A 24742-nucleotide genomic window follows, 5' to 3' on the forward strand; every position below is an offset into this window, starting at 1 on the left:
GTTTGTCTGTCATTTAATGAAGTGAGTTTATATTTAGAAAGTCAGTTCAAAATGATAATTTGTGGTGGCAAAAAATGTCACAAGGCAAATGCACTTGGTCACTGCTTGGTCAAGATTAGGAAATGGGAATAAATTTGGAAGCCTGAACCACTCTCCAGTTTATTTGATTTTCCTGCTCCAATATTGTTTGCTTATAGCATGGTGATGTCTCTTACTCTTTCAAAAAGCTGCATTTGTCAAGCTCCCAGTTACAGAGCTGGAGAAGCTGGTGATGCACTGCATGCCAGGTGACTGAAATGTGATGGAATGAGTGGGTACTTTGGCTGCCAGTTCATTGCCAAATGATCAGAGCTAGGATGGCTTTGATACTCTTCCAGGAAATTCTGTCATGAAAAGCAAAACCGTACCAGGAATGACAATGCTGGGAACGTAAAGCGAAAGGACACGCAGGCAACAGCAACAGCACACCAGACCTCAAGCTGAGCAAATGTGTAATATAGATATATAGAAAAAAGATACCATGACATCTTCACTACTGCACTGCCATTATGGAGGCATCCTGCACAGGTGTTTCAGTTTGCCTGAGAAGATCCCATCTAATTGCTCCAGATGTGTCATGAGTGTCCTAAACTTTTCACACAAACTAACATAACATCATTGTTTTCACATAATTTTTTTATCTGCCTTACAGGAAGAGGTATTTGTTGTGTAGCCAACAGTAAATCCTCAGCTTCCAAGAGAAAAAAATACCCATGTGCTTCTTGACCCAAACCAGTTCCCTCTTCTAAATTTCTTACAGGATCTGCAGCAGCAAAAGTCCCAGAGCGCAGCATGCCCAAGCCCTGTGTAGGCTGTCCAGCAAACAGGCCCACAAATGGAAGTGTGGAGGAAAAGAGATTCCTGCCTGCATTTACCTTCCAGGCACATCCTATACAGGTGCCTGAAAGCTGCACAGCTTGCTTTGATGGAGGAAACTGTTAGTTACTTTCAACTGTGAATGTAACCATTGGCAAAGTGTTCTCCCCACAGAGAGGACTATATAGCAAGTTTTATTAGGATAATGAAGAAGATTGCACATTATGATGATGAAACTTAAATGCATACTTTTACAGCAAAGCTTTTAATTTTTATCTTCTCAATGCAGTGACAGGGATGATATCAGGATCAATTATACTTCAAAAATCTGTTGCTTGTATAAATAGTAAAAACCAACAAACTATTTAAATACATTATTTCTTGTTTAGAGGGTGCTGGAGGGCTGACTAAAACTCACATGACCCTTATCTGAAGCTTGTGTAATCTTCCAGAAAGGGATGGTAATAAATACTTTTAGTCAATTTGTCTAGACAGACCAGCATGGAAGTCTTTAAAAAAGTATTCACAAGTATTTCCCATTCCTGTTATTTGCGGCTGGTTTTGCAGCCAGTCAAATGTATGGGTTTCACTTCCCACAGTGTTTACTAGAAGTTAAAACGTCACGGCCATTATGTAAATACGTACTTGTTTGGGTATTCATCCTAGTCGTATTCAAGCTGAGAGTACTTTGTGGATTTTTGAACAGAAATAACAGTTTGTAATGGTTTCTGTGACCAGCTGAGGTGCAGGATGTGGCCTCCCTATTTTTAGCATCTGCTGCTACACCCATCTGCAGAAAGAAAACATCCTGTAAGTGTTAATGTAGGTGATGCAAACTTTAAAGTCTGGAGAACTACTTCATTCTTCAAAGCTTTCTGATCCTCATCAAAGAAGTAAGCAGAATTTCATGCCAGGGACCTGTCTTCGGGAGAGCTACAAAAATGTACACCTTTGAATATCCCAACTATTGGTGAGTGTTTACACTAAAATATTCACAATTTAATAAATTTTGCAAAGTGTCCTGAATGTTGAGTGACGTTGTGATGAACTGAGTCAGAAAGCAGAGAATGTCTTCTTTTTCTTCAAAAGTGATAGCCCAATGAAAGAAAAATGCTTTATAGAGAAACTTAGATTTTACTATCTAATTCATACACATATGTACAATTAGGACAACCTTAGGTTCATCCCTGGCAAAATCTCCCTTCTGGTAATGCATCCACATGCTGATTAATCTGTATTTCATGATCAACTGGCTATGATGTTTCGGTCAGCTGGTGACCAAAGTGGTCCAGGTGGTAAAGGAACAAGGACTGAACAGGATGAGCAGTGTTTGCCTTTTTCGCTCCTCCATCCCCTTTTCCTGTGTATTATATTTTGCCAGTTTCTCTACTCAGCACATAGGAGTTTACTGGATGCATTCATGAACGCAGAACCCACTGGAATCACATAATGTTTGTTCCAAAAGATCTAGCTAGTGCCAGGGAAGCCGGAGTTATTACTGTGTGAGTAACAACCACAGCTCAAGAAGGAACAGGACTGCAAATCCATTTTCTATAGACAGGGATTTGAATTGGTATTTTAGATGTGAAAGGCTCTACTGTTTCCCTCCGTAAGTTGTTAATAGAACACAGCAGTCCCCTCTTCTACCTGTCACTGAAAGGTCCTTCTAGTAACTAACTTACGCCCGATACAACTTTCTACTTATAATAGCCATGCACTGTAAGGCTGCTGAGGTTTCCAAAATTCACCTTTTGCTGGTAGTTCTGCTTGTATGCTTCAAGCCTATCAGTACACAAGAATGAAACTTTAGCAAAACCTACCTAACAATTTCTCTGATGTCTTTCAGCCTATGTAAATTAAACCATTAAAAACCATCTTTAATAAAGGTAACTAAAAATATTTCTAGAAGTTTTCATGTGCTCAGTGAGGATTCTAAAGATTTCTTGGAGGGAGCCCGAGCTCTGGAACAAGATTTTAATCCAGGAAAAAATAACGCAGCTAAAGCCCAGGTGCTTTTGTGTGCAGCATGAAATAAAATTTTATACAAACAACAGAAGGTTTTATGTTGTCTCCCCTAATTTAATCCGCATAACAGCATTAGTGGAGATACTGTTGTGTAATTCCCTATCGGTTTAAAAAAAAAGTATTTTTCTGTCACGCACATACACGCTAAATAACTTGGGTAGATGAAGAAGAAACAGTTATTGCACATATTATGTTTTCGAGGGGCGATTGCTTTAAAACTTTCTGGTTTGGGAGTGAAAAAGGTGGTTGACGTTACGGTCTCTCCACGACGCGAGCTTAAATGGCGCGAAACACCGGCCACCATTACTGGCTGACACTGCTGAGCATTATTCCAGCTCGACATCTTCAGAAGTCTCCTTCTTCACCCTCAGCAAGCCTCGGCAAAACGTTAACCGCTGCAAACCGCGCTCCTCCGCCAGCAGGGCCAGCAGCAGCCGCCGCAGCCAGCCGCCCGCCGGCGGCAGGGCGGAGCGCGGGACCCGCTCCCGCGGAGGAGGCCTCCGCAGCGGCCGGGCCGGGGGAGACCGAGGCGGCTCGGAAACAGGCGCGAGCCGTTGGAGGAGCCCCTCGCTCCCGGCGCCCTCGGGACGAGCCTCAGCCCCTCCGCCGCCGCCCGGAGGCGTCGCCTCCCGGGACATCCAGGGCGTCAGCGACGGCCTCCTGCTTCCGCCCCGGCCTGGCCTGGCCTGGCCTGACCCGGTCCGGTCCGGTCCGGTCCGGTCCCGCCCCCCCGGGGGGGCCCGCGCCGCTCCCCGCCCGGCTCCGCCGCCATTTCCTCCCGGCCGCCGATCGCCCCGCCCCGCCTGCTGCGGCCCGCGCGGCCGGGTGAGTGCGTGCCGCGGGCCGGGCGGGCTGAGCCCCCGGGGGCTGTGGGGGCCTGTGGGCGAAGGGGAGGGGGGGGCCGGCGGCGGCGGGAGGAGGAGCGGGACCACCGCCGCCCCGCCGGGCTCGCCGCCCCTCCGGGACGCAAGGCGTCCGCGGCTGCGGGACGCGTGGGGGCGGCGCCGAGCCCGGCGGCCTCGTGGCTGACCCGCCGGGGCCCCGAAGGAGCTGGGGCGGCTTAGTAGGTGCTGTCCGCCCGCCCCGGGGCTCGGGAAGTGGGGGCCCCGGCAGCCGCCGAGCACGGGCAGCGTCCCTCGCTGGGTGCCCCTCGGGGCAGCCCGGCCGCGCCGGTGAGGCTGGCCGGGGCAAGGAGCGCCGGCCGCCAGCCGCTGCGGGCACGGGAGCGCGACTCTCCGCCTTTCTCCCTCCTGGAAACGGTTCGGTAGCGGCCCGGTGCGGTGAGGGGGAGCGGCGGGCGCCGTGTGGCCTCAGAGCCGCTGCGCCCATCTGTCTTCCCTGGCGCTTCGGGGGGAGCCGAGTCCCCCTGCAGCTGCCGGGCCTGAACTCAAACGGGCACAGCTGGTGTGCGAGTTGAAAAACACTGATGTGGAATAGCTGTTCCCGTGTGAAGCAGAAACGGGTTCGTTCTGTTGCTGTGTTTGTTCTCTAGCCCTGTAGAGAAGGGCTTGGGGGTATTGGTAGATGGGAAATTCGATATGAACCCAGAAAGCCAGCCGTATCCCGGGCTGCATCAAAAGCAGTGTGCCCAGCACGTCGAGGGAGGTGATTCTCCCCCTGTACTCTGGTGAGACCCCTCCTGCAGTACTGCGTCCAGCTCTGGGGTCCTCAGCGCAGGAAAGATAGGGACCTGCTGGAGCGGGTCCAGAGAAGGGCCACAAAAGTGATCTGAGGGCTGGAGCCCCTCTCCTATGAGGAAAGGCTGAGAGAGTTGGAGTTCTTCAGCCTGCAGAACTGAAGGCTCCAGGGAGACCTTACTGCAGGCTTTCAGTACTTAAAGGGGGCTTATAAGAAAGATGGAGAGAGACCTTTTTATCAGGGCCCGTAGCGACAGGACAAGGGCAATGGTTTTAAACTGAAAGAGGGTAGGTTTAGACTGGACATAAGGAAGAAATTTTCTCTGATGAGGGTGGTGAGACACTGGAAGAGGTTGCCCTGAGAAGTCGTGGATGCTCTGTCATTGGCTGAGTATGTGAGCAACCTGATCTACTAGAAGATGTCCCTGTCCACGGCAGGGGGTTTGGACTAGATGATCTCTTCCAACCCAAACCGTTCTGTGGTTCTACAGTTATAATAACTGACAAAACACTACAAAACAGCACACGGTGTAAATGAAGCCACATTCTGTGAATAGTACATATCTGAATTTAACTTTGTTGAATATAGTGTGAGTGAGCTGAGAGGTTGATATGATGGATTTAGGTCTGGAATTCAAAACTGGTGATTGAGGCTTGGTTGCATTTGTGTTGCTGGCACGTGGGGATGTCAGTTGTAGATCTTGGTGCCAGCAGCATCTTCAGATGTTGCTAGCAGCTAGGGACTAATTTTCAGGGTTTTTTTTAAGCATTCCCTTGCCTCATGGAGAACTGTAGCTTGCTGCAGCTGGGAATGTCTGTCCTCTCAGGATGGTGGTGATGTGGATCCCTTCCTGCAGGACTAAGGTGACTGTAGGTTACTGTTGAGGTACAGGCTGTTACAGGAACGGCTGATGAAACACTCTGCCCAGGAGTTAGTGGATCAGCGAGGGTGTCCTGCATACTATTACACAGGAGAACTTAGTACTGCATGTAAATACTAGAACTGGAGTTTAAGTTTCATGATAAGGGGTCTGTGTAAGTAAAAGCATCTTAATAAATGGGAACATTTACTTTTGGGAGTAAAGCTGTCATTTTTACTTACGAATGAAAGCATCAGCGTGCTCTAACTCCTCATGTGTTGGCTTCACAAACTTGCTCAGACGTGCCCAGAGTCAGTCTGAGTTGGCCAGCCCAGACCTAGTAGGCAAGCTGTGGTGCTAGAGGGCTTGGTGCTGGCTCATTGTCAGGATACTTAACTCAGCTTCTCAGGCAGGCTTTTACAGCTGCCTGGTGCTCTGGGCTGCTCTTGGGGATGAAATACTGGTGCAGACTTAAGGCAAGTATGTCTACATATACTATGGTGTTAGACCTACCGTTACTTCATTTTTGCCTTAACTTTCCTGAGAACTTGGCAGCTAAACCCTTTGTGAATTAACTTTGTTTTTACATAATGATACATAAGTATATTATCTACCTGGAAAAACAAAGTAAATTACTTCCACCTTTAAAATTAATTATCTGTACTTGGATGAAAGAATTCCTTTTATTCTACGTAAACTACAAAGTTTGAAACCTTTGCAGAAATGAAAGCAGAATCTTACATTTTAGTTTTTGGTGTAATTGCATAGCATCAACAGAAAGGCCTAACAACGTTCCCTCTCTTCTATAAACTTAGTTTTGCTAAACTTGGCCATTCCAGATACAGCATGGAGACCCTGACAGAGGCTGAGATGTGGGCCACTGCGCGGTGAGCATCACTAGATGCCTGGCACTGCCACATAATTTAGCATAAAATTGTTCCCAGGGCCTGAGACCTCAAGCAGGTGCCCTTACTTCATGTTCCTGAAACCTGCTCCACCAGCAGGGGAGTCTGCTCTGGGTTTTTCTGTTTCTTTGGAAGCTTCTGTAACCCTCCTGCCAGTTGAATCATCCTCGCCCACTGAACCTCGGTACATATTCCTTCTTCCCCCCCAGCGATCTAGTTTTTCACTTGGCCTCCCTCTTTCCGTGCCCCATTTCCCTGTGTTTTCTGTTCACTGTATTATTGCATAGCCCTTAGTGCATGCTGTTGTACCCGTGTCAGTGTTCCCCCACTGCAGCAGCTGCCTTCTCTGTAGGTCCTGCTAAAGCTTTAGTCTGGTAACTGTACAGCTATGTAGACACTGGGTTTACAATGTGTAGGCCAGCTTGAAAGGAAAGTTTACCTTAACACACACCACACCAGCCACTGTGTTTAACTGGTTGGGTTCTGCACTTGAAATGCCATACATCCTCCTCCATCGTGCTCTGGCTGGAAAGTCATTGGGAAGTCTTCACTGTGTTTCTTTTTCCTAAAGTTAATGCATTTCAAGGAAGTGCAATAGGGTACAAATTTCTGATCTTATCCCCTCTCTCCACCCCATTCTGTATGTTGCCATTAAATCTCTTAAAGCTCAGTTAATTTTTTTAATAACTTGCAGCTCTTGCTACAGAAGAGCAGTCTACCACAGGTTCTTTGTGTGGGTAGGTTCCTGCATTTGTAAAGATCTGTTGTGTGACCATTGGATTTCGTTGTATGTTTTTTAGTATAAATTCTGCTGTGGGATTTAAGCTTCAGAGAGCAACGGCTCCCAGTAGAGCCCTTCGGAGTTTGCTGAGGTTTGAGAGAGGATTGGAGGCCTGCTGTGGGCTTTCCTTTTTTCTGCTGCTTGGAGCAAATAGTGAGCATCTGAAAGCAGAGCTGTTCCCAGTATACTCTGATATCCCACTGGATAAGGCACGAGGAGCTGCTCTGGGCCTGTGAGCTGTAGAGGTTGTGTTACTGGTTGACTGTTTTGGTTCTCTTTCCTCTTGAACAGGAACATGCCTAAGAAAGGAGGGAAGCATGCTGAAATGGGAAAAGAAATGCAGGCACAGTGTAAACGAGCAAAGGTGGAAGAAGCTTGCTCTCTGTCAGTCATGAATTTTGAGAACCCAGACAGCCTCTTCGGAAGCTTCATCTCTCCCATCAAACAAGAGATGTTTTTCAGGGAGTATTGGGAGCAAAAGCCACTTCTTGTTCAGAGAAATGATCCCCTGCTGGCTGCTTACTACCAGTCCCTATTCCAGTTATCAGATTTGAAGGAACTGTGCAGCCAGGGTCTGTACTATGGGCAAGATATAAATATCTGCAGATGTGTGAATGGAAAAAAGAAAGTTTTAAATAAAGAAGGCAAAGTGAATTACATGCAGCTGAAGAAGGATTTTGACCAGAAAAAGGCAACAATACAGTTTCATCAGCCTCAGAGATTTAAGGTTGGATTGTTTCATTGAATATAATTAATGCATGCTTTATAATCTGGTATACTTTGCTTGAGTTGTACTAGACATAGCTTCATCTCTGTCCCCAGTAAATCCAGGGGAAGTAGCTGACATCAGTGACCTGCTGAAACCTATACATGAACTGTATTAATTAAAACATGGTTTATACTTTTGCATTGCCCATCATGTTTCAGTGCTATGCAGTGAGAACAAAATCTGATTCATGCTATAATATTAGGTATTTTTTTAAAAAATTCACTTTGTCACATGAAAGTTTAGAAAAAAGTAAATGCACAAAATTGATGATTATGCATCTGTATCTGCTTAAATTATCCCTTTTGACCGACTGTTTCCTTATGCAAATAGGGGCTTTTGAACCACTTTCCTTTAATGGAAGGCAGGGTGTGAAACCATGTAAAATATTTCCAGGATACTCCACCATTCTTGCTAATGGACTGGCTTTGAATTGCACCACGGAAATATACCACGTTGTTTTAGCTGACTGTCCTCTCTTGTTCTTTTTGATGCCTTTGCAATCTTCGTGTATGAGAATGAGGCAGTGGTGCCTGCACAGTTGTGTAAAGGACTCAGATACTTGTAGGTACTTGGATTGAGGTAGTCCTTTTTTTGTCCCATGGTGTCAACGCAATTTAATTGTGTAATGGTCCTTAAGGACTCAAAATACACAGCTGAGTCCCAAGTATAGTGTCGCTGGCTGATCTCAGTTTGAGTGTGGCTGTAATGGCCAGCGGCAGGGGCATCTACAGGTTGAAATGTTACATGGCTTCAGCTGAAATCTAGAGCTGGAGCTGAACCTATGTAAATTCTGGTTGAAGTTGCACTTGTGCAGGCCTGGTAGTTGGCATCTTCTGATATGAGAGTCATCCCTTTGGTGCACTGTCTGTTACATGTTAGATGTGGATAAGTAAAGTTTGTTCTCGAATATGCCCAAACAGTTGGAGTCACTGGAAAAAGGGCTCTAATCTTTGTACGCTTTCTTTGATGCTAGCCCATATAATGCAAGTCCTGCATGTGTTTATTGTCTTAAGATGTTTTGCTGTTCCTGAGATGATGGGTGGTTTATTTTCCTCTGTCTAGCCTTGTTTGTTTTTGCAACCTAAAAATGGTACAGGGAAGAGAACAAACATCAATGCTATGTTGGGAGCACCAGACTTCTTGGCTTACCGATTACCTTCATGGCAGATCTCCTTTGCATCCACAGTGCTTGCTTTCAGGAGAAACACTCATACAGAGCATCTGCTTTCCCAGCCTCTGTCTGCCTGTGGGGATGTGATCATTCTCAAGAAGGACCTCCCAAGTGATGGGGAGGCTGTGGGCTGGATGGCAGCCTGGCTTGGCTGAGCTCTTCACTAGTAACAGCATAATTTCTTTTTAAAGGAGGAGCTGTGGAAGATTCAGGAGAAGCTGGAGTGCTACTTCGGGTCTCTGGTTGGGTCGAATGTTTACATTACTCCCCAGGGATCACAGGGCCTTCCCCCTCACTACGATGATGTTGAGGTAGGACAGCACAACCTTGTCTCTGAAACTGTGTGTGGGCTTTCGCTAGTGGGAGTGGATACCTGTATGTGCGCTTTTTACACCCCCCCCCCCAAATAACTTACTATAGAAAAATGTTTTTTCCACTGAAAACTTAGAGTAATTAGTTGCAAGTGTGTCTTTATAGTCCTTTTTCTTCTATAATTTTACTGAAGAGGTACTAATAGTAATATCTAATGGTAATATCATGTAAACTGTGCTTTCTAGACTTGGTATTTTCATTAGATGAAATGAGAATTTGTTTTCCCAGCTGCAGAAGCTTTCTAGCACCTTTTTTCATATTCACTTCATTCAGACCCCCAGGAATCTAGAAGTCCTTTTTCTTCAGCTGGACAGTGAAAGCAGACTGGTTGTGCTGGTTCCCATTTGTTGGTCCTACTGTTTTCAAAAAGTTACCGCTATGATGAAGTCCTGTGGTCAAAATGCGTTTTAATTTAGCTTCTAAAAGAAACATTCAAATAGACGCTGCATTAAGAAAAAGTTGGGCTATCCCACTTAAACCAAAACAAAAAACCCCATCCTACATGTAGTTTTTGCTTTTTATTATTTTAATTTCCATTAAATACACCTGGAGTTTCATTTTCATTATGCTTGTTCAGCAGCCCCACAACCTGCATCTTCTGGTGTATGTCATCAGCCTCCAGCTCACAGCATCCCCTAGATGTTTCTTATGGTCTGTTTGTCAGTGAATGGTGATAAGAACTCTCTCACTTGATATTTTGAGTATCTGTGTGGCAGACATTACTTTTGAGTTAGTTGTCTAGCACTTAAATAAGTGACTGAAGAGAAATGGGGATTTCCAAATGGCTACCTTAGGATGAAACAGATCACACTTCACAGCTCTCCTCTCTGTTGTCTCTTAAGTACAGCCTAAAGAAATAGTTCAAATGTAAATTTCTGCATTGTAGACGTCTAAAAAGTAATGCGAGAGGAATCCTTTTTGCCATGCTGTGGAGTAGCTGAGAGCAGTGAAATCTGTTTCTTCCATTGTCACAAAAGCAACCCGTGCTTCTGTTTGCTTTCTGTCCCTGATTTCTGGCATGGTTCCACAGACTTTCCAAGTAAGAAGATGACTTAAAATTTCTGATCAGTTGGATGTGTGAGGGGCAGGAAGCCTTTCTTATGCATTTGGATTTATGGTCTTTTGCAGGTGTTTATCCTTCAGCTAGAAGGTGAGAAGCATTGGCGACTCTATAAACCAACAGTACATTTAGCTCGTGAATATAATGTTGAACCAGAAGATAGGATTGGGAATCCCACACACGAATTCATATTAAAGGTATTATAATTGAATTGCTTTATGTGGTCTGGGCTATGGTTGCCAGAAAAGTAGTCATGTTTAATTAAAATGGTCCATTTCTTGAAGACAGTATTCTGAATGATCATGGTTGTGAAATTGAGGGGAGGGTTGGTGCACAAAACACTGAGCACGAGAAATTTGGGCAATAGTTGTCTAACCTATCGTTTTTCAAAGGTATCCTTTGCTTTAGTATTTAAATAATGGACAAAGAAATTGGTCATTTCTGGAAATTCTCCAATATTCTCCAACTTGGGCACCCTGACTCCTGGATCTTATTTGTGGAGTTGTGTGCAGAAAACCCATTTGGTTTATATATATGCTTATGAAACATTTTAATGCTTTTACAAGCTATCTATAATCAATCAGGCTAATCCTTCTATGCACTAAGACTTACTGCTTTACCGAAGGTTGTCACTGTTCTGGTGAATTAGAGGTAAATATTTATCCTTGGCTGATAAACAAAAGCATGAACTAAAGCCCATATTAACTTGCCGTATTAATTGTTTTTTTCTTTTTCCAAATCTGAAAATCAAGTGTTTGGCTAGTTTTTGTTATTTGGAATAAAAAGAGCATTTCATGAAGATTAACGAATGCAGCCCCTTTGACAGCAGGGCATCTGGTACTTGTCCCATCCTTTTTTACATGCTTGTGCTTTTGAAGCATGTTATTTATCCTGCAGACAGCGCTGCTCTGCATTGGAAGGCTCCTTAGTTTCCCTGCCTTGTGGCCTGTCATAGGGCCTCTCTCTGCAAGGTCTCTGCTCTTCCTGGTGTTCAGACCTGCTTTTGGGTGTAGGTAATTCAGGAATAGTATGACACATTGGGTATGATACTGACATCATTAGCTGTGTAGTTTGACAGAGGGTAATATTCGATTGTCATGATGTATTGGGTGATGCAAAGTCTAGTAAATTACAGTTCCCTTCTTAATTTCTGGAACATTTTGGGCCAGACGTCAATGGCTTTGATGTATTCCATAAGCCATTTTACTGACACTAGTGGAGTGAAAATACTGGCCTCTGAAAAGGGCTTAAAAATTATCTAAGTTTTTAATTTATTTTTCTTCTGTTTGATGTTCTTCACTTCTTGTGACCCATTTCTTCCAGGTGGCCGCTGTCAGATTTTGGTTGTCTGTCTGGAGCTGTCTCTTGACAGGGATGCTGTCAGATGACTCTGATTTCCTCCCTAAACATCTTTCTAGAATATTTCCTTTCTCCTTTTCTGTATTTCTGTCTGCAGTCTGCCATCCCTGGGCAGTTTAGAACAAATGGACCAGTTAGAGACTGTATTGGTGGTGTTCTCCCTTCCTACCAAAAACTGGTAGCTGACTGAGAGCAAAGGCATGCTGGTTTGTGTATAAGGTCCCAAGCTGCAGTGTGTTTTGGTGACACTGCAACAGGCCGTGGCCATGGCTGGTTTGTTACTGATGTCAAGCACAGAGCTTATTTGGTAGCTGGCTATCTAGCTGCCTTCATGTATGATTCTTCCATTTAATTTGCTGGTACTTCTCCTTGTCTACCCCTCCTTCCTCCATTTCAGAAGTAAGAAGGCAGCAAAGTGATCAGATCTGCACTGTCTCTTGTCAAATGCTCTGTCCTGCCCCAACCTGTTTTGCCACCTGGAGTCTGTGAAGATTCCGATTCTTGTAATTGAAGAGTGTTGTGCTTGCTGACTCATGTCAGTGACATTGATGAGACTACCCAGCAGATAAGATGAATAAGAGTTGGACTTTGCAGTGAAGACTGCCTTGAAAAATTGTGGTCCCAGCTTCTTAGTGGAAGGCATGGGGTGCTACAGCATGAAATAATTTCTTTTGTGGACTAGTTTGTCATCACTCTGTTAGGTGTTCGGGGCTCTTACCCTTCCCCTATGCGACCCTTCCTCCAGTTTGTTTTCTTGCTGGAGATGTGAAATATAGCAAATGAAGAGAATTCAAAGTGCTCTTAGTTGGTTAGTGTAGTTCCTACACTGGTAAGGCACACAGTTTTTTAATGGCAGAGGGGGGCTTGCTTCAGAACAAATAAATCGTACATAGCTGATCTATGATGCTTTACAGAGTGTTATAAATGGATGAAGAGACAGGATCTTGCCAAGTCCTGTGAAGCCTCATAATCTAAAGAGAACTTAAAATTCAGTGAGAAATCAAGTAGTATTCACTTTAAATATATCTGTGTTAGTTTGGTAGGCGCTTAGAAGTAGGTGATGTAACCAAATTTAAGGAATGGTAGAATTAAAATGGAATCAAATTTCATCATTGTTGCTTTATGAATTTTCTCTTTAACTGTGCTATCCAACTATATAGATGTTTCTAGGAGAAGCCATAAGTAAACTGGTTTTCCTTCTTGGAGGGAATTTCATGTGCTTTTTACTTCTCTCTTATCTTGACTTGCCTAACCTAAATTTTTATCAGTGTGGAGATTTAATTTAGATAGGTGAGAAGAAAGATAGGGAGGAAGAAGGTTGTAATTGTTTAAGTGTTTTAACTGAAAATTTCAGACAACAGTATTGTAACAGATCAGCATCTTTATAGAATATTTGGCTTTTCTTGTGGAATACTGGCCTTTTCTTTTGACATGATCTAACCAAATTCACATTGCATTGCTCCTCTGCTAGCGTGCTTTATTGTCAGCGGGTTCATCTCAGCTGCTTCTTTGTCGTCTTTATGCAGCTGAGTTGCAGTGTGCATGTTCTATAAGGTTAAAAGCTTGCTTCGTGTTTTCAGACAGGTGTGTAGTAAATATTGACAGTAAGTTGGAAAGTTTAAGGTATTGGACGTCTGGCTTAGAGTGCTTTATTTTATGTTATTAAAGTGTACAATGGAGGATCTCTCTATTTTGTGATTTTAAAAAAGATACATTGTCAGTCTGTCTGCTCAGAGAGTATTTTCTCTATTTGGACTACAATAAGGTTTGACTAGGTGCCCTAAATATATCAATTCTCTTTCATTTTCTTGCAGCCAGGTGACTTACTGTATTTCCCAAGAGGGACTATTCACCAAGCTGACACTCCACTTGGGATCTCCTATTCTACACACGTGACCATCAGTACCTACCAAAACAAGTAATTACTCTTTACTTTTTGTTTGTTTGTTTAGCTTTTCTGAAAATGGCTTTCCTCTGCCAGATGATGTGTGTGAATAGTACAGACCTGAAACCAGTGTTTCAAAGAAGTGATGTCCTGTTTCTGAAAAAAAATTAAAAAATAACCACCTTGTAATGAGCTCTGCTTAGCTCTTTCCTGTGTTCATTCTTTTTAGCCCTTGTGTGGTTTGTTTTTCTGTGAGTAATACAGGGATAGGGCATGTCACCTCCCCCCCCTCCCCAAGATGTGGTGACATGGAAGGTATGTGGGCACCCCACTATTATATATGTGACCTGCTGTTAGTAACAGAATCTAAGCTAGTGTTCAGGTAGCAGTAATTAAAGTTTTGGGGTTTGGGGGAAGGAGGGGAGCAAGACCCTTGTTTGAAGCAGCCTGTTTACCAGGTTTTCATGCAGCAAGCTTGATTGCTTTTTAATTGGTTATTTTATTATTTACCAGCTGTGGACTTTAATGTGGAAGATAATGTTACAACTGTTCTGACAGACTCGTTGCAAATTCTTCCTCCGCAAATATTTTCTACTTATCTGTGTTTTTCATCTCCTAACCCATGCATGCAAGTCAGATTTCCTTTGACACACATCTGATCCTTGTGCCCACTGAAAGAAACATTGTCATCACGCAGGGAAATGCTGCTGCCACCTAATCAGCCTCTCAGATGCTGGGTTTGGAGTCATTGGCCTCAGTTCAGTACTGCTGGTAACTCTGTGTAGCAGACAGTGGAACACTTGAGTGGAGACGATAAAAAAAATGTAAATGAGACTATAACAAGTCATACTTTTTTTTTTTTTTTTTTAACTGAAGTAGTGTCTAGAGATCAGTGCTGAAAAAGGAGTGCTGAGGGAGAACAAGAGCAGAGGGTGAAGTGTATGCTGGAGGACAGGCCCTGGTCTGCTGCCTGCCCTATTTGGGTGGGATTCTGCTGGCAGCCTTGGATGCTGGACACTTGCCCTGGTTGTTTGCCCATTAAACCAGCTCGTGAGGAGGTGGTAGGGAGAGAGGTCACACATGGACAGGAGAGCACTTCTGCATGAGTCAACTTGATGGGGTTGACTCAAGCTAGGCAAAGAAGGTGCAGGCAGTAGTCCTCCCTCCCCTCCTCTAGTTTATTCTTACAGTTGGGGAACAGAAGCACAGAGATCAAAGGCCAATTTTTTTTTTTTTATAGTATGTAGGCTAAGAATGGGGATTTAACACAAAACAAGACACCTACAAGGTACCTGTTGGGTATCATTAAAAGCCCTGTAGAAATATGCAGGGGTCTTGTTCCTGGGGTCATAATTAAGTTTGTAGCAAAGCTAAAAACTGATGCTGTGTTGGATTTGATAACCCTCTGTACATGTCCTCCTTCAATGTAAGTGTCTCAAAAGCATGCTAAATAACACGACCCCCCGCCCTTCATTTGTGCAATGAGGCCGTATGTGTGTACGGTTGGATAATAATGACCCTAGTAGGAATGTCTTCATTCACTGAGGTCATCTTTAAGCTGAATCCGCTGGTAAATGGCAAGCACCCGAATCAGAACAAACTGGACCCTTCTCAAGCCAGTTCCTTCCCTCTGTAGGAGTGCCGCTGACCTGTAGGTAGTGAGGACACACATACAATTGAGATGAGAATGAGCTATTGCACGAGACTACAGAGTGGTAATGGAAGGGCCAAAGGCACAAAGCAGATTCGGAATTGGACCACTGTGTTTCCAGCCCTTGACATCAGTTAAGATGTCTGGTTTAATTTCAGTGCAACTATTTTAGTAAATTTTTTTTTTTTCTTCTTGTCCTTCAGCTCTTGGGGAGATTTCTTACTGGATGCAATTCCTGGCCTTGTGTTTGATTCAGCAAAAGAAGATGTGGTGCTGCGGACAAGCATACCAAGGCAACTGCTTATGGTAAATAGGTGGGACTAAGGGAAGAATAGTGCATTCAGATGAAACTTCAGCACTGAGGCAAGCATGTATCTTGTTGATCTGCTCTGAAAGCTCAGTCTTGTCTAGCAGCACAACTGCTTTTGAAGTCTTCAGGATGACTGTTCTGAGGTTTGTGCCATCTGAAGCTTTGCCTAGTTCATAGCACTGCCTTTCTTTCATATCAGTGTCCTTGTATGGCTTGTTTCCTTATAAAATCAATGGTATTTGCTTTGGAGCTGTCAGACAGGCATAGTTCCTGTCAGGCCAAGCTTTTGCATCTTTAAAAGTTAGCAAAACTGTAAATTGTTCTGTGACCACTTAATGGTAGTCCAGTTGTGCTGCTCATCAGCATGCAGAAGGAACAAGTCTCTCTTTCAACTACACTTGCAAGTCCTTTAGCATTGCAGGTAGCCCTGGAGTGAGGGAAAGTGAGCATTGGCTTTGGTGCCTGAACAGCTGGTGGGGAATGTGTAAAAGAAACAAAAATTGTTTTGGGAGTAAATGTTACCCTTTGCAAAGATAAAAGAGGAGTGTCCAGATTTTCAGTGCATTACTGCACCTCTTTCTCTTTAGGCTAGGCTGTTTAGCTTGAATTCACGTGAGAGCAACTCTGTGTGAATATTCAGCAGGTGGATACAGCTGACTCGACAAAAAAACTGAGTAGCCTTTTGAGAAGGCTTGCAGACCGTCTGGAAAACACCAGAGAACTGAGGTCATCTGACATGAAGAAGGATTTCATTATGAACCGGTTGCCACCTTGGTTGGGATGTGACTCTCATCCTTTGACTCCAGGTAGATTTTGAAGTTAACCAAAACCGGCTGATGTGATCATAGAGCTGTTGCTAACTCTGCCAAGAGGCGGACTTTGGTATTTTATGGTAGGCAAAGATTATAGTTTAGCATCAGCTTCACATTGTGCTGGGCTATACATGTGCATTTGCACGCCTCAGTTGGTCAGTTCCCTGTGTCTACTGGAAGAAATGACATGTGTCTCTCAGAGAGAAATAAAGGTTATCCTAGACTGAAATTGGCAGCTTTAATAAACTACTGTGTACTGAGAATGTTTAACTGGTAGAATTTGTCCTTATGCTCTAGCTTGCTATCAATCATCACAGCTATTTGTAGACTGTAAAGGCGAGAATTGAAAAATCTCCCCCCCCCCCCCCCAACGTTTGAGAACATGTGGGTGTTGAAACACAGGTTAACAAAAAATCCAGCCACAAGAGAGTAGAGCACAGAGGGCTCAATCTGCACTGTTCATCTGGTTTCCTTCCTTTCTAATGGAGAATTTATTTTTCTTAGGTGGGAAACTGCCAAAAATAGATAGCAAAATCAGACTGCAGTTTAGAGATCATGCTATCATTACAGTGGAACCAGATCAAGAGAATTCTGTAAGTATAATGAAGCCACCCTTGTATGCTTGGGGTGGGGTGGGGAGTGCGAGGTATGTGAGTTGTTGCTCTGTTGTACTGGTCTAAAAGGGCTGTGCAGTTACACTTAGTTGGATCCTGCATCCCATTAGGGTTTGTCAGGAGATCACTGGGGGTGGTTGTCAAGCAGTAATAGGGCACATTCTTGCCTCCTGGAGGAGAGCTGCAGAACTAAATTTAGTCCGTGATTCTGCACGGTAGGTGCATAGCTTTTATCTGAGGTTGGATGGGATAGATCATCACAGCTGCTAAATGGCCTCTATAGCTCTTGATAATGGATTTTATTTTTTTTTATTCTTTGTATTTAAGTGCATGAATAAGTTATAAAAATAGGTTCCCTCAAGAGAAGGAATTCTCTTTGTTGCAGCTGCTGCCGACTGTGGTTGCATTTAGTCTTCACTTCTGAGTTATCTTTGTACCTAAGTGACTGCCAGTGGAACAACTTAGTACTGCCACAAAATAGATGCTGGCATCTTGGGTTATTGTGTTCAGACTACTACTTCTCTGTGAAGGTTTATTAGTGTGAAATTGTAGAATTGCTTTTTGTTGTCATAATTAAAAAAAAAAAAAGAGGGGATGGGACAGACTATCTATCTATCTTGTACAATTTTTTTTTAATGAGCAAATATTTCCAAGAAAAAAATTCTGTACCTTTCTGATTTTTCTCCTCCATTTTGTTTGTGTCCATATTGCTGCGAGACCGTGTAGGGTTTGGGAGCTTTTTTTTTTTGCAATTTTTTGCTGCCTCTCCTTCTGATGTCATACAGATAAACCCTGAATGACAGCACACGTGCAAGACTTTTGTCCACAAATTCAGTGCGAGACCTGCCCACAAAGCTCTGAATTGGTTTGCACAGCTTTGACCAAGAAATGATAACAGGCATATGATTTTTAAGAGATAAGTATCAGAATGGAAATTTAGGGCTGCATGCTTCTTCATTAAGACCTTCTAGGAGGTGCACCTTAAATAACATGTTTTCTATACAGCATCAGTCTTGTGAGTTTAGTAGAGGCAGTATTAAGGCAGAAAATTATAGGTTATAAATAAATTTTCAAAGCTGTTTTGGAGACTGCCTTTCTGCTTTAGTAGGTGGCTGTTGGATCATTCAGTTAGGAAGGCAAATTGCTTTCATTCGATGTAACAGTGGACTCACTCCAGAATGAAGGAGCTAACACTTGTCACTTGAGTGAGATGAATTTGAGGGTGTGGATCATATGTAACTGTTTTCTTCCTGCTGTCTTTTAGGATGAAATTCACAGAGATATGGTTTATGTTTATCATTCTTTAAAGAACAGGAGAGAAACTCACATGATGGGGAGAGAAGATGATACTACTAGTGAGGAAGGCACATCACAGGTTTGTTCCTACAAACACACACCAAAAGCTACATTGCCACAGGGGGTTTTGCTGTGTTAGCTGAGCTTGACTGAGATGGTAGCAGGGGCCTGGGTTCTGCTGTATGCCTCACCACCCAAAGCATTTCTGCCCATCTCCCAAGTACCCAGATGAGCTGCAACACAGTTAATAGTTAGAACCAAGTAATGCAATCTCATGCTTAATTAAATGTTTGAGATGTTAACAGGATTTCTTCTTATGTCTTAGCTAGCAGAGCTGCTGGAGTGGCTAGAAGTAGCTCTTCTGTGTCCTTTAGCACATCATTTATCATTAAGGCTACTGGATGTGCTAGCACATGTTCAGTAGTAGCAGGGATCACTGCACCTCATGCACCATGTTTATGCCACGTTGAACCCATGTTAGATTCTGTATCCACTGGAACATGCTGCAAGATAAGGGTGTCTGTTTTACGGTGGGGGGGTGGGTCAGCATTGGGAGTAGAGTTAACTCTTTTACTGAAATGTAAGGAGGGAACTCTTGGTATTGTTAGTAAGGCTGCAGATGGTTCATCTCCATGTACAATGTGCTTTTGGTCGAATCATAAATAGTCCTGAAGAGTGGTTGTGAGGCTTGGAACGTTGTGTTCCACTTCCTGATAGCAAGATGCTCTATCTTAGGTCTGTGACCTGAAACACTTGAATACGGGTCTGCACAAATTCACTGTAGAGGCAAAACAGAACACAGCCTGTTCTTGTCTCAGTAATTACAGCAAGGCTTTTTGCCTGGCATTTACTTACCTTTTAAGGTAAATCTCATTGGTCCTCTAGAGTAGAGAACAGGGGGTAGCTGAGGTTGTACACTGGCACCTGTACAATATACCTTCCTGCCCATAAAGACTCCAGCTGTGGTAATGGAGGTTCTCTGTGGTTCTGTCAATGTCCAAGCACTGCATGTGGCAGATCGAAAGAAACTTAATAGCCTTCCAAAAAAATAACAGGTAGTGTTAGGCAAGAGTGTAAATTTAAAGTTCTTTTATTCTTCAGTGTGGAAAGCACATGAGGAAGCCATGCACTGTCAGCCACCCTACCTCATAAGGTGTGCTAGAACATGTAAGAGATGTCACCTGTTTTTCTATTAACAAAGGTGGCAGGACAATACTGCACTTTTGGATGATGCTCTCAGAAATACCAGTGTGGTGGGGGAAGGGAGCACATAGCTGCTGATCAGTACCTGTAGCCTAACACACACTGCTGTATAATAAGGAACACTGCACTTACCTGAAGGATTTTTTTTTTTTCCCACACCCCCCCCCCCCCCCCCCCAGCAGACTCATGGACTGCGGTTTCCTTTGTCATACTTGGATGCACTGAAGCAGATCTGGAGTAGCAGCACTGTTAATGTTAAAGAGCTTAACCTTATCTCAGATGAGGAGAAAGAAAACCTTGTCTTGTCCCTATGGACTGAATGTCTAATTGAAGTTATTTGATGCTTTTGTGAATTAGCTGCTCCTGTAAGTAGTATTTCTGGCCATTAAGAATCTCTTGAGAGAAAGGCTTATTAAATTACTTTTTTATCTATCCAGCCTTTGGTTTGTATTGCTGTCTAACAAAGCATTGCAATATATATACTTTGCTACTTTCTAGTTCAAATGTTACTTTTCTTTCCTTAGCTTTGGGAAAATGGGCATTGGGAAAAACAGGTAAGCTGCTTATCATCCAGTGAGCCACAGCTCCATGTCTGTGGATGGATGAAGTCACCCATAGTAACACCAGCACTGTGGTATCCCCTTTTCTCTGGATCTATGCCTCGATGTGGAGGACATCTAAAGGTATACACATGGAGCAGGCTCGAGGACCTCGGGCAAAACCCAGTAACTTACTTTTTCATTTGTAAAATTCACTAGCAAGAAAACACATTTGTTCACCCTGAGAGAACAAAAGCTTCTTAGTAAAAGCTGTGTATTTTGTTTCCCAAAGGGGTAAGACTTTGCCCAAGAAAACCCTCGTTTCCTCTCAGATGCTGCCACCACTGGAATAAACAAACAATAGTATTTAACCTCTACCTCTCCCAGCACCAATATTTAATGTGAAAGTAACCAGGAACTGGAATCTGTATCTTCAATCCTCCTTTGAGTGGGTTTTGATGGGAGTAGTGCAGTTATTTTAATACTTGAACATTGATGTTTAATATGCAAACTAATGTAACAGCGCAGTCACCTATTCAATATAGTTATCCCTTTCTTGTCCGTTTGAAAGGAAATATTTTACAGGAGTGTGCTTGACATCTGCTAAAAACTATTGTTGTATTTAGTTTGTTTAAAAAGAAATGAGCAAGCAAAATGTTCCTCCTAAAAAACCAAGTTTTATACAATTAAAATATACATGCTTAGCATTTTACATTCAAGATCTCTTAAGTACAAAAGCCTGCTTTGCTTTGTTACGTAACACTGACACACCAAATATGATTTAGTCATTCTAGGTTTAAAAGACTAGAACTTTTTACACAGGCTTTTAAAATTTCATATGGAAAGCAAGTCACATGTAGCACATGATATACTGGCTTACATAAAAAAAGCTAAAGAAGTGCTTTATTTGGAAAAATATATACATATAGTTGAAGATTTAAACAGCAGATTTATGATAATTTTAGAATGTAAAAGAGTAAGTGCAAGAGATGATAGTTTCTTTTTTTAAATAGTACTATATAGAACTCCATTTCATACAAAAATAGACATCCATATATTTTACTTCTGTGGCAAACTTAGGGTTATGTGTTTTTATTTGTTTGGGGATTAATCCTGTTTGAATGCACAACTGGAATAGTTACAGCTTTTGGAAACTAAAATATCATCTTTAGCGAACCTAAACCTCTTTAAATAGTTATAGAAATACATACCCTGAATATACAAATAAGGAAGAAAAATATTACATTTTCAATGAAGTAGATTAATTTAGTGATGCTGAAATCAAATGAAGTTACGAGTGACCTAAGGGACTTCTCTTCCATGTCAGTTGTTCACAGCCCTACAATTTTCTGCAGTTCCTTCTGTAATTTTCAGTGTTGAGCCAGGAACATGCTTTTAAAGCCTGCAACAACTGCAGTCCAGTAAGGTACTTGGCTCTATCTGCCTCAAGTGCTAGCTAGCAGGCTGGTTGCATAGTGCTGAAATTGAGAAGAGCACCAGCAGGCCAAGGTCCAGACCATTAGCTGAAGTCCTTATCCTTTGGCCCAAGATGTACATGTTGTTGATGAGATGAGCCATAGTTATGCTGTTCTTTTACCATTAGGCAAGTGTTGAAATGCAGGCTGCTAGCACCTTTGAAAATACATACTAGGGAGAATGGTTTTCTGAAGGAAGACATGGTTTCAAGACCAGATTACATTGTATTAAATTAATCTATATACATCAAAACAAAATACAGGTGGAGTTAAAATCATTACTGCTCTAAATGCAGCTAGCCCTTGTAGAAGTCTAGCCTGACCTGGGACTGTATTCTCTTTTGATACATGCATACAGGGCTCCATGCTAAAGGTGATCTTCAGTGACAACCCAGTTCCTGAATCTGGAAATTTGGTACCCTTAAAACAAACGGAGACAATGGCCTACCAGTAACATTAGGGGGGGTGAAAGTCAGGCTTTTGCTATTGCCTCATTTCACATGCTGAGCTGGTGATTCCAATTCAGAGTTGTCTTTTTGAACAAAATAAATCATATTTTAGCAAGATATGATTTGAGCTTCAGGATCGCTTGGAGCCTAAATAGTTTCACTTAGGACATAAAAGTCCCACTCAACCTCCTTCAGGCTCATCAAGTGCATTCATTCTTCAGTGAGCTTCTGTCAGTTTGAGAGGAAGGTGAAGACAACATTTCTAAAGAGCCCTTCCCATATTGTGTTGTAGTTCATATCCTGGAAAACTGATGTCTGGCCTTTGCATTTACTTCTAATACTTCAGATGAAGAGTAATAGTGACTTTCATAGGAGCGGTCTCTAAAGAACCAGCTTCCCTGTGGAAAGACATTAAATCAGCCTCCCATCTTCTATTTGTGCAAGATTCAGTTGTTTTAGGAGTTGGTGCTTGGTACGAAGGCAAGTAGAGAGGAGTTGCTTCTTAAGGTTCCAGTGGTGTGTGACTTCAGTAGTTTTTTCCCCCTCTAGCTGTTAATAACCCACACGAGGTCCATCTGTGTGATGGGTTTTACTCACAATATTTCAATATCCCATTTTTGTGAACGTCTGTTGTCTATTGGCTGATTCATAATGATGTGATTCTTGTCATAATAATTTCCCCCTTAAAAACAAAACAAAATCATGAAGGAAAAATTTTTATAAGAAATGCTCAGAAAAGTCTATGCATAATCTTTATGAAGTGTGACCAAGAAAATTAGCTGAAAAATAGAAATTCCATGAGGTAGAGGGCTGGTGTCTGCCCCTCCGCCTCTGTACATTTGTCTCCTTCAAACTGTCACTTGTCAGCTTAGGGCCTGAGGAACTCCATTAGTTAGGAAGCAGAGCATACCACAAACTGGTGCAAATGTGCACAGAAACAGCACCTCTAAAGAGATTTTGCTTTTGGCAGATACTGAGCTCCCGCAGTGTGTCTGGACTTTAAGGCACATATTGCTGTAGTAGAAATACACAGATTCACAGATACACGTAAGATTAGTTGGTGTAGAATATCCATTTCAACCACAAACTTAGGAAGTCCTTAAAATTTCTCTCCTTTGAATACATGTGGCATAGAAACGACAGTGCATTTTTTATCATTATGCCATAAATAAAAATCCACTAAAAGAAATAAATGTTCTAAAGAGCTATGAAGTGCTATCTCGCCACCCCAGCCTTCCAACATTATATTTTGCAGTAACCTAGGCAACACAGCTCTCTGATACTGTCAGAGTTGCCATCAGTATAGTAACTATTTACAAATTAGTAATGGTGGTTAAACTCCTTAGATCTGGAGGCCAGGAGTGGTCTATTATTTCAACATCACAGGGTTGAGAATTCATTATCAGTAAGTTTGAGCTGCAGAGGTCAGATGTGTAATGGCCAGAAGGACATTCATTGAAAAGGCTGACAGCTTCACCTGTGGGATGTGCCATTACCCTGTAAGCCCTGCAGGGCTGTTAGGCTATCAATTAACTTACTTAGACCTTTCATCTGAGAAGACAGCAGGGTAAAGCCCCCAGCCTCATAACCAGCCACCGCCCCACCACCTCTCCCTAGGGATAAAACCCTAGGGCCAGCAGCAAGGGCTTGAACAAATGGCTTGTGAGGAACAGGCATTTGCCAGTGAGGCAGTTCTACCAGGATGGCTAATTAGAAGGACTAGGATTTGAGGAATGACAATGTGGTGGGTTGACCCTGGCTCGATGCCAGGTGCCCACCCAAGCCGCTCTATCACTTCCCCTTCTCAGCTGGACAGGGGGGAGAAAATATAACAAAAGGTTCATGGGTCAAGATAAGGACAGTTTAATAAAGTGAAAGCAAAGGTCACGCACAAAAGCAAAGAAAACCAAATGATGTTATTCTCTACTTCCCATCAGCAAGCGATGTCTAGCCACTTCCTGGGAAGCAGGGCTTCAGTACGCGTAGTGGTTGCTCCAGAAGACAAAAATGCCCCTCCCTTCCGTCTCCCTTTACTTAGCTTTTATGAGCTGACGTCATATGGTATGGAATATCTGTTTGGTTAGTTTAGGTCAGCTGTCCTGGTTATGTCCCCTCCCAAGATCTTGCCCTGCCCCAGCCTGCCGTTGGGGGTGTGTGGGGGGGTGCAAAAATGTTGGAGAGACAGCCTTGATGCTGTGCCAGCACTGCTCAGCAGTAGCCAAAACACTGGTGTGCGATCAACACCTTTCTAGCTACTGATGTAGAGCACAGTGCTACGAGGGCTGCTATGGGGAGTATTAACTCCATCTCAGCCAGACCCAATATTTTAACCAGCCTGAAAACATTAGGAGTGAGCACTTTTCTCTTTTTGAGCCACACACACCTATTCCGTGGATCACTTTTCCTTCATCATTTTGTCTTCTGTAACTTGCATTTCTTGCCATCAGCACTACTGAACTCCCTGAAGTACAATAGTGGATCTGATCAAAATAAACCTCTGGGATCAAAAGAGTAAGGTTACCCCCCCAGCCCTGTTGTTTCTTGTCCCACTGTCAAGCAACTGGACATAAACCTAACAGGAAGGACAGGATTCAGTATTTAACCTTAAGTACATAAAGAGCTGAAATACAGCAATTAACCTCAATCAAAAAATGCACTTGGAACATGTGAGGTTTGGTTGTTTTTTGTTGTCTTTTTTTTTTTTTTTTTTTCTT

General features: G+C 43.0%; 2 protein-coding genes across 7 annotated transcripts in view; one reads left to right on the plus strand and one right to left on the minus strand.

Moving 5' to 3' along the window:
* Positions 1-1720: 1720 nt before the first annotated feature.
* On the plus strand, positions 1721-19997 carry RIOX2 (ribosomal oxygenase 2). 6 transcript variants are annotated; one of them, XM_075034046.1, is made up of 10 exons: positions 1721-1825; positions 7355-7790; positions 9195-9314; positions 10504-10632; positions 13609-13712; positions 15534-15636; positions 16281-16446; positions 16957-17045; positions 18331-18441; positions 19745-19997. In XM_075034046.1, exons 1-10 carry the CDS (start codon positions 1797-1799, stop codon positions 19904-19906), a joined length of 1449 nt encoding a protein of 482 aa, XP_074890147.1. In that variant the 5' UTR covers positions 1721-1796; the 3' UTR covers positions 19907-19997. The 6 variants fall into 6 exon arrangements, with proteins under 6 accessions (XP_074890147.1, XP_074890143.1, XP_074890144.1 ...); XM_075034042.1 differs by lacking the exon at positions 1721-1825 and adding an exon at positions 3146-3705; XM_075034043.1 differs by lacking the exon at positions 1721-1825 and adding an exon at positions 3146-3705 and having other exon boundaries at positions 19748-19997.
* A 764-nt stretch (positions 19998-20761) lies between these two features.
* Positions 20762-24742, minus strand: part of CRYBG3 (crystallin beta-gamma domain containing 3) — a 99189-nt gene continuing 95208 nt past the window's right edge. Inside the window, exon 22 of the mRNA XM_075034041.1 lies at positions 20762-22710. Within this exon, the coding sequence (XP_074890142.1) occupies positions 22622-22710 (89 nt within the window). The 3' untranslated portion in view covers positions 20762-22621. The remainder of the gene's footprint in view (positions 22711-24742) is intronic.

The sequence above is a fragment of the Buteo buteo genome, chromosome 8 (assembly GCF_964188355.1).
Source record: "Buteo buteo chromosome 8, bButBut1.hap1.1, whole genome shotgun sequence".
Lineage (NCBI taxonomy): Eukaryota > Metazoa > Chordata > Aves > Accipitriformes > Accipitridae > Buteo > Buteo buteo.

What these genes read in the sequence shown, in the direction of transcription:
- RIOX2 (XM_075034042.1), top strand. Translation starts at nt 3,161, where the DNA reads ATGGCGCGAAACACCGGCCACCATTACTGGCTGACACTGCTGAGCATT. An exon ending in CACACGAATTCATATTAAAG is followed by an intron (nt 10,633 to 13,608) that starts GTATTATAATTG and finishes ATTTTCTTGCAG; the next exon opens with CCAGGTGACTTACTGTATTT. An exon ending in GTGAGGAAGGCACATCACAG is followed by an intron (nt 18,442 to 19,744) that starts GTTTGTTCCTAC and finishes CCCCCCCCCCAG; the next exon opens with CAGACTCATGGACTGCGGTT.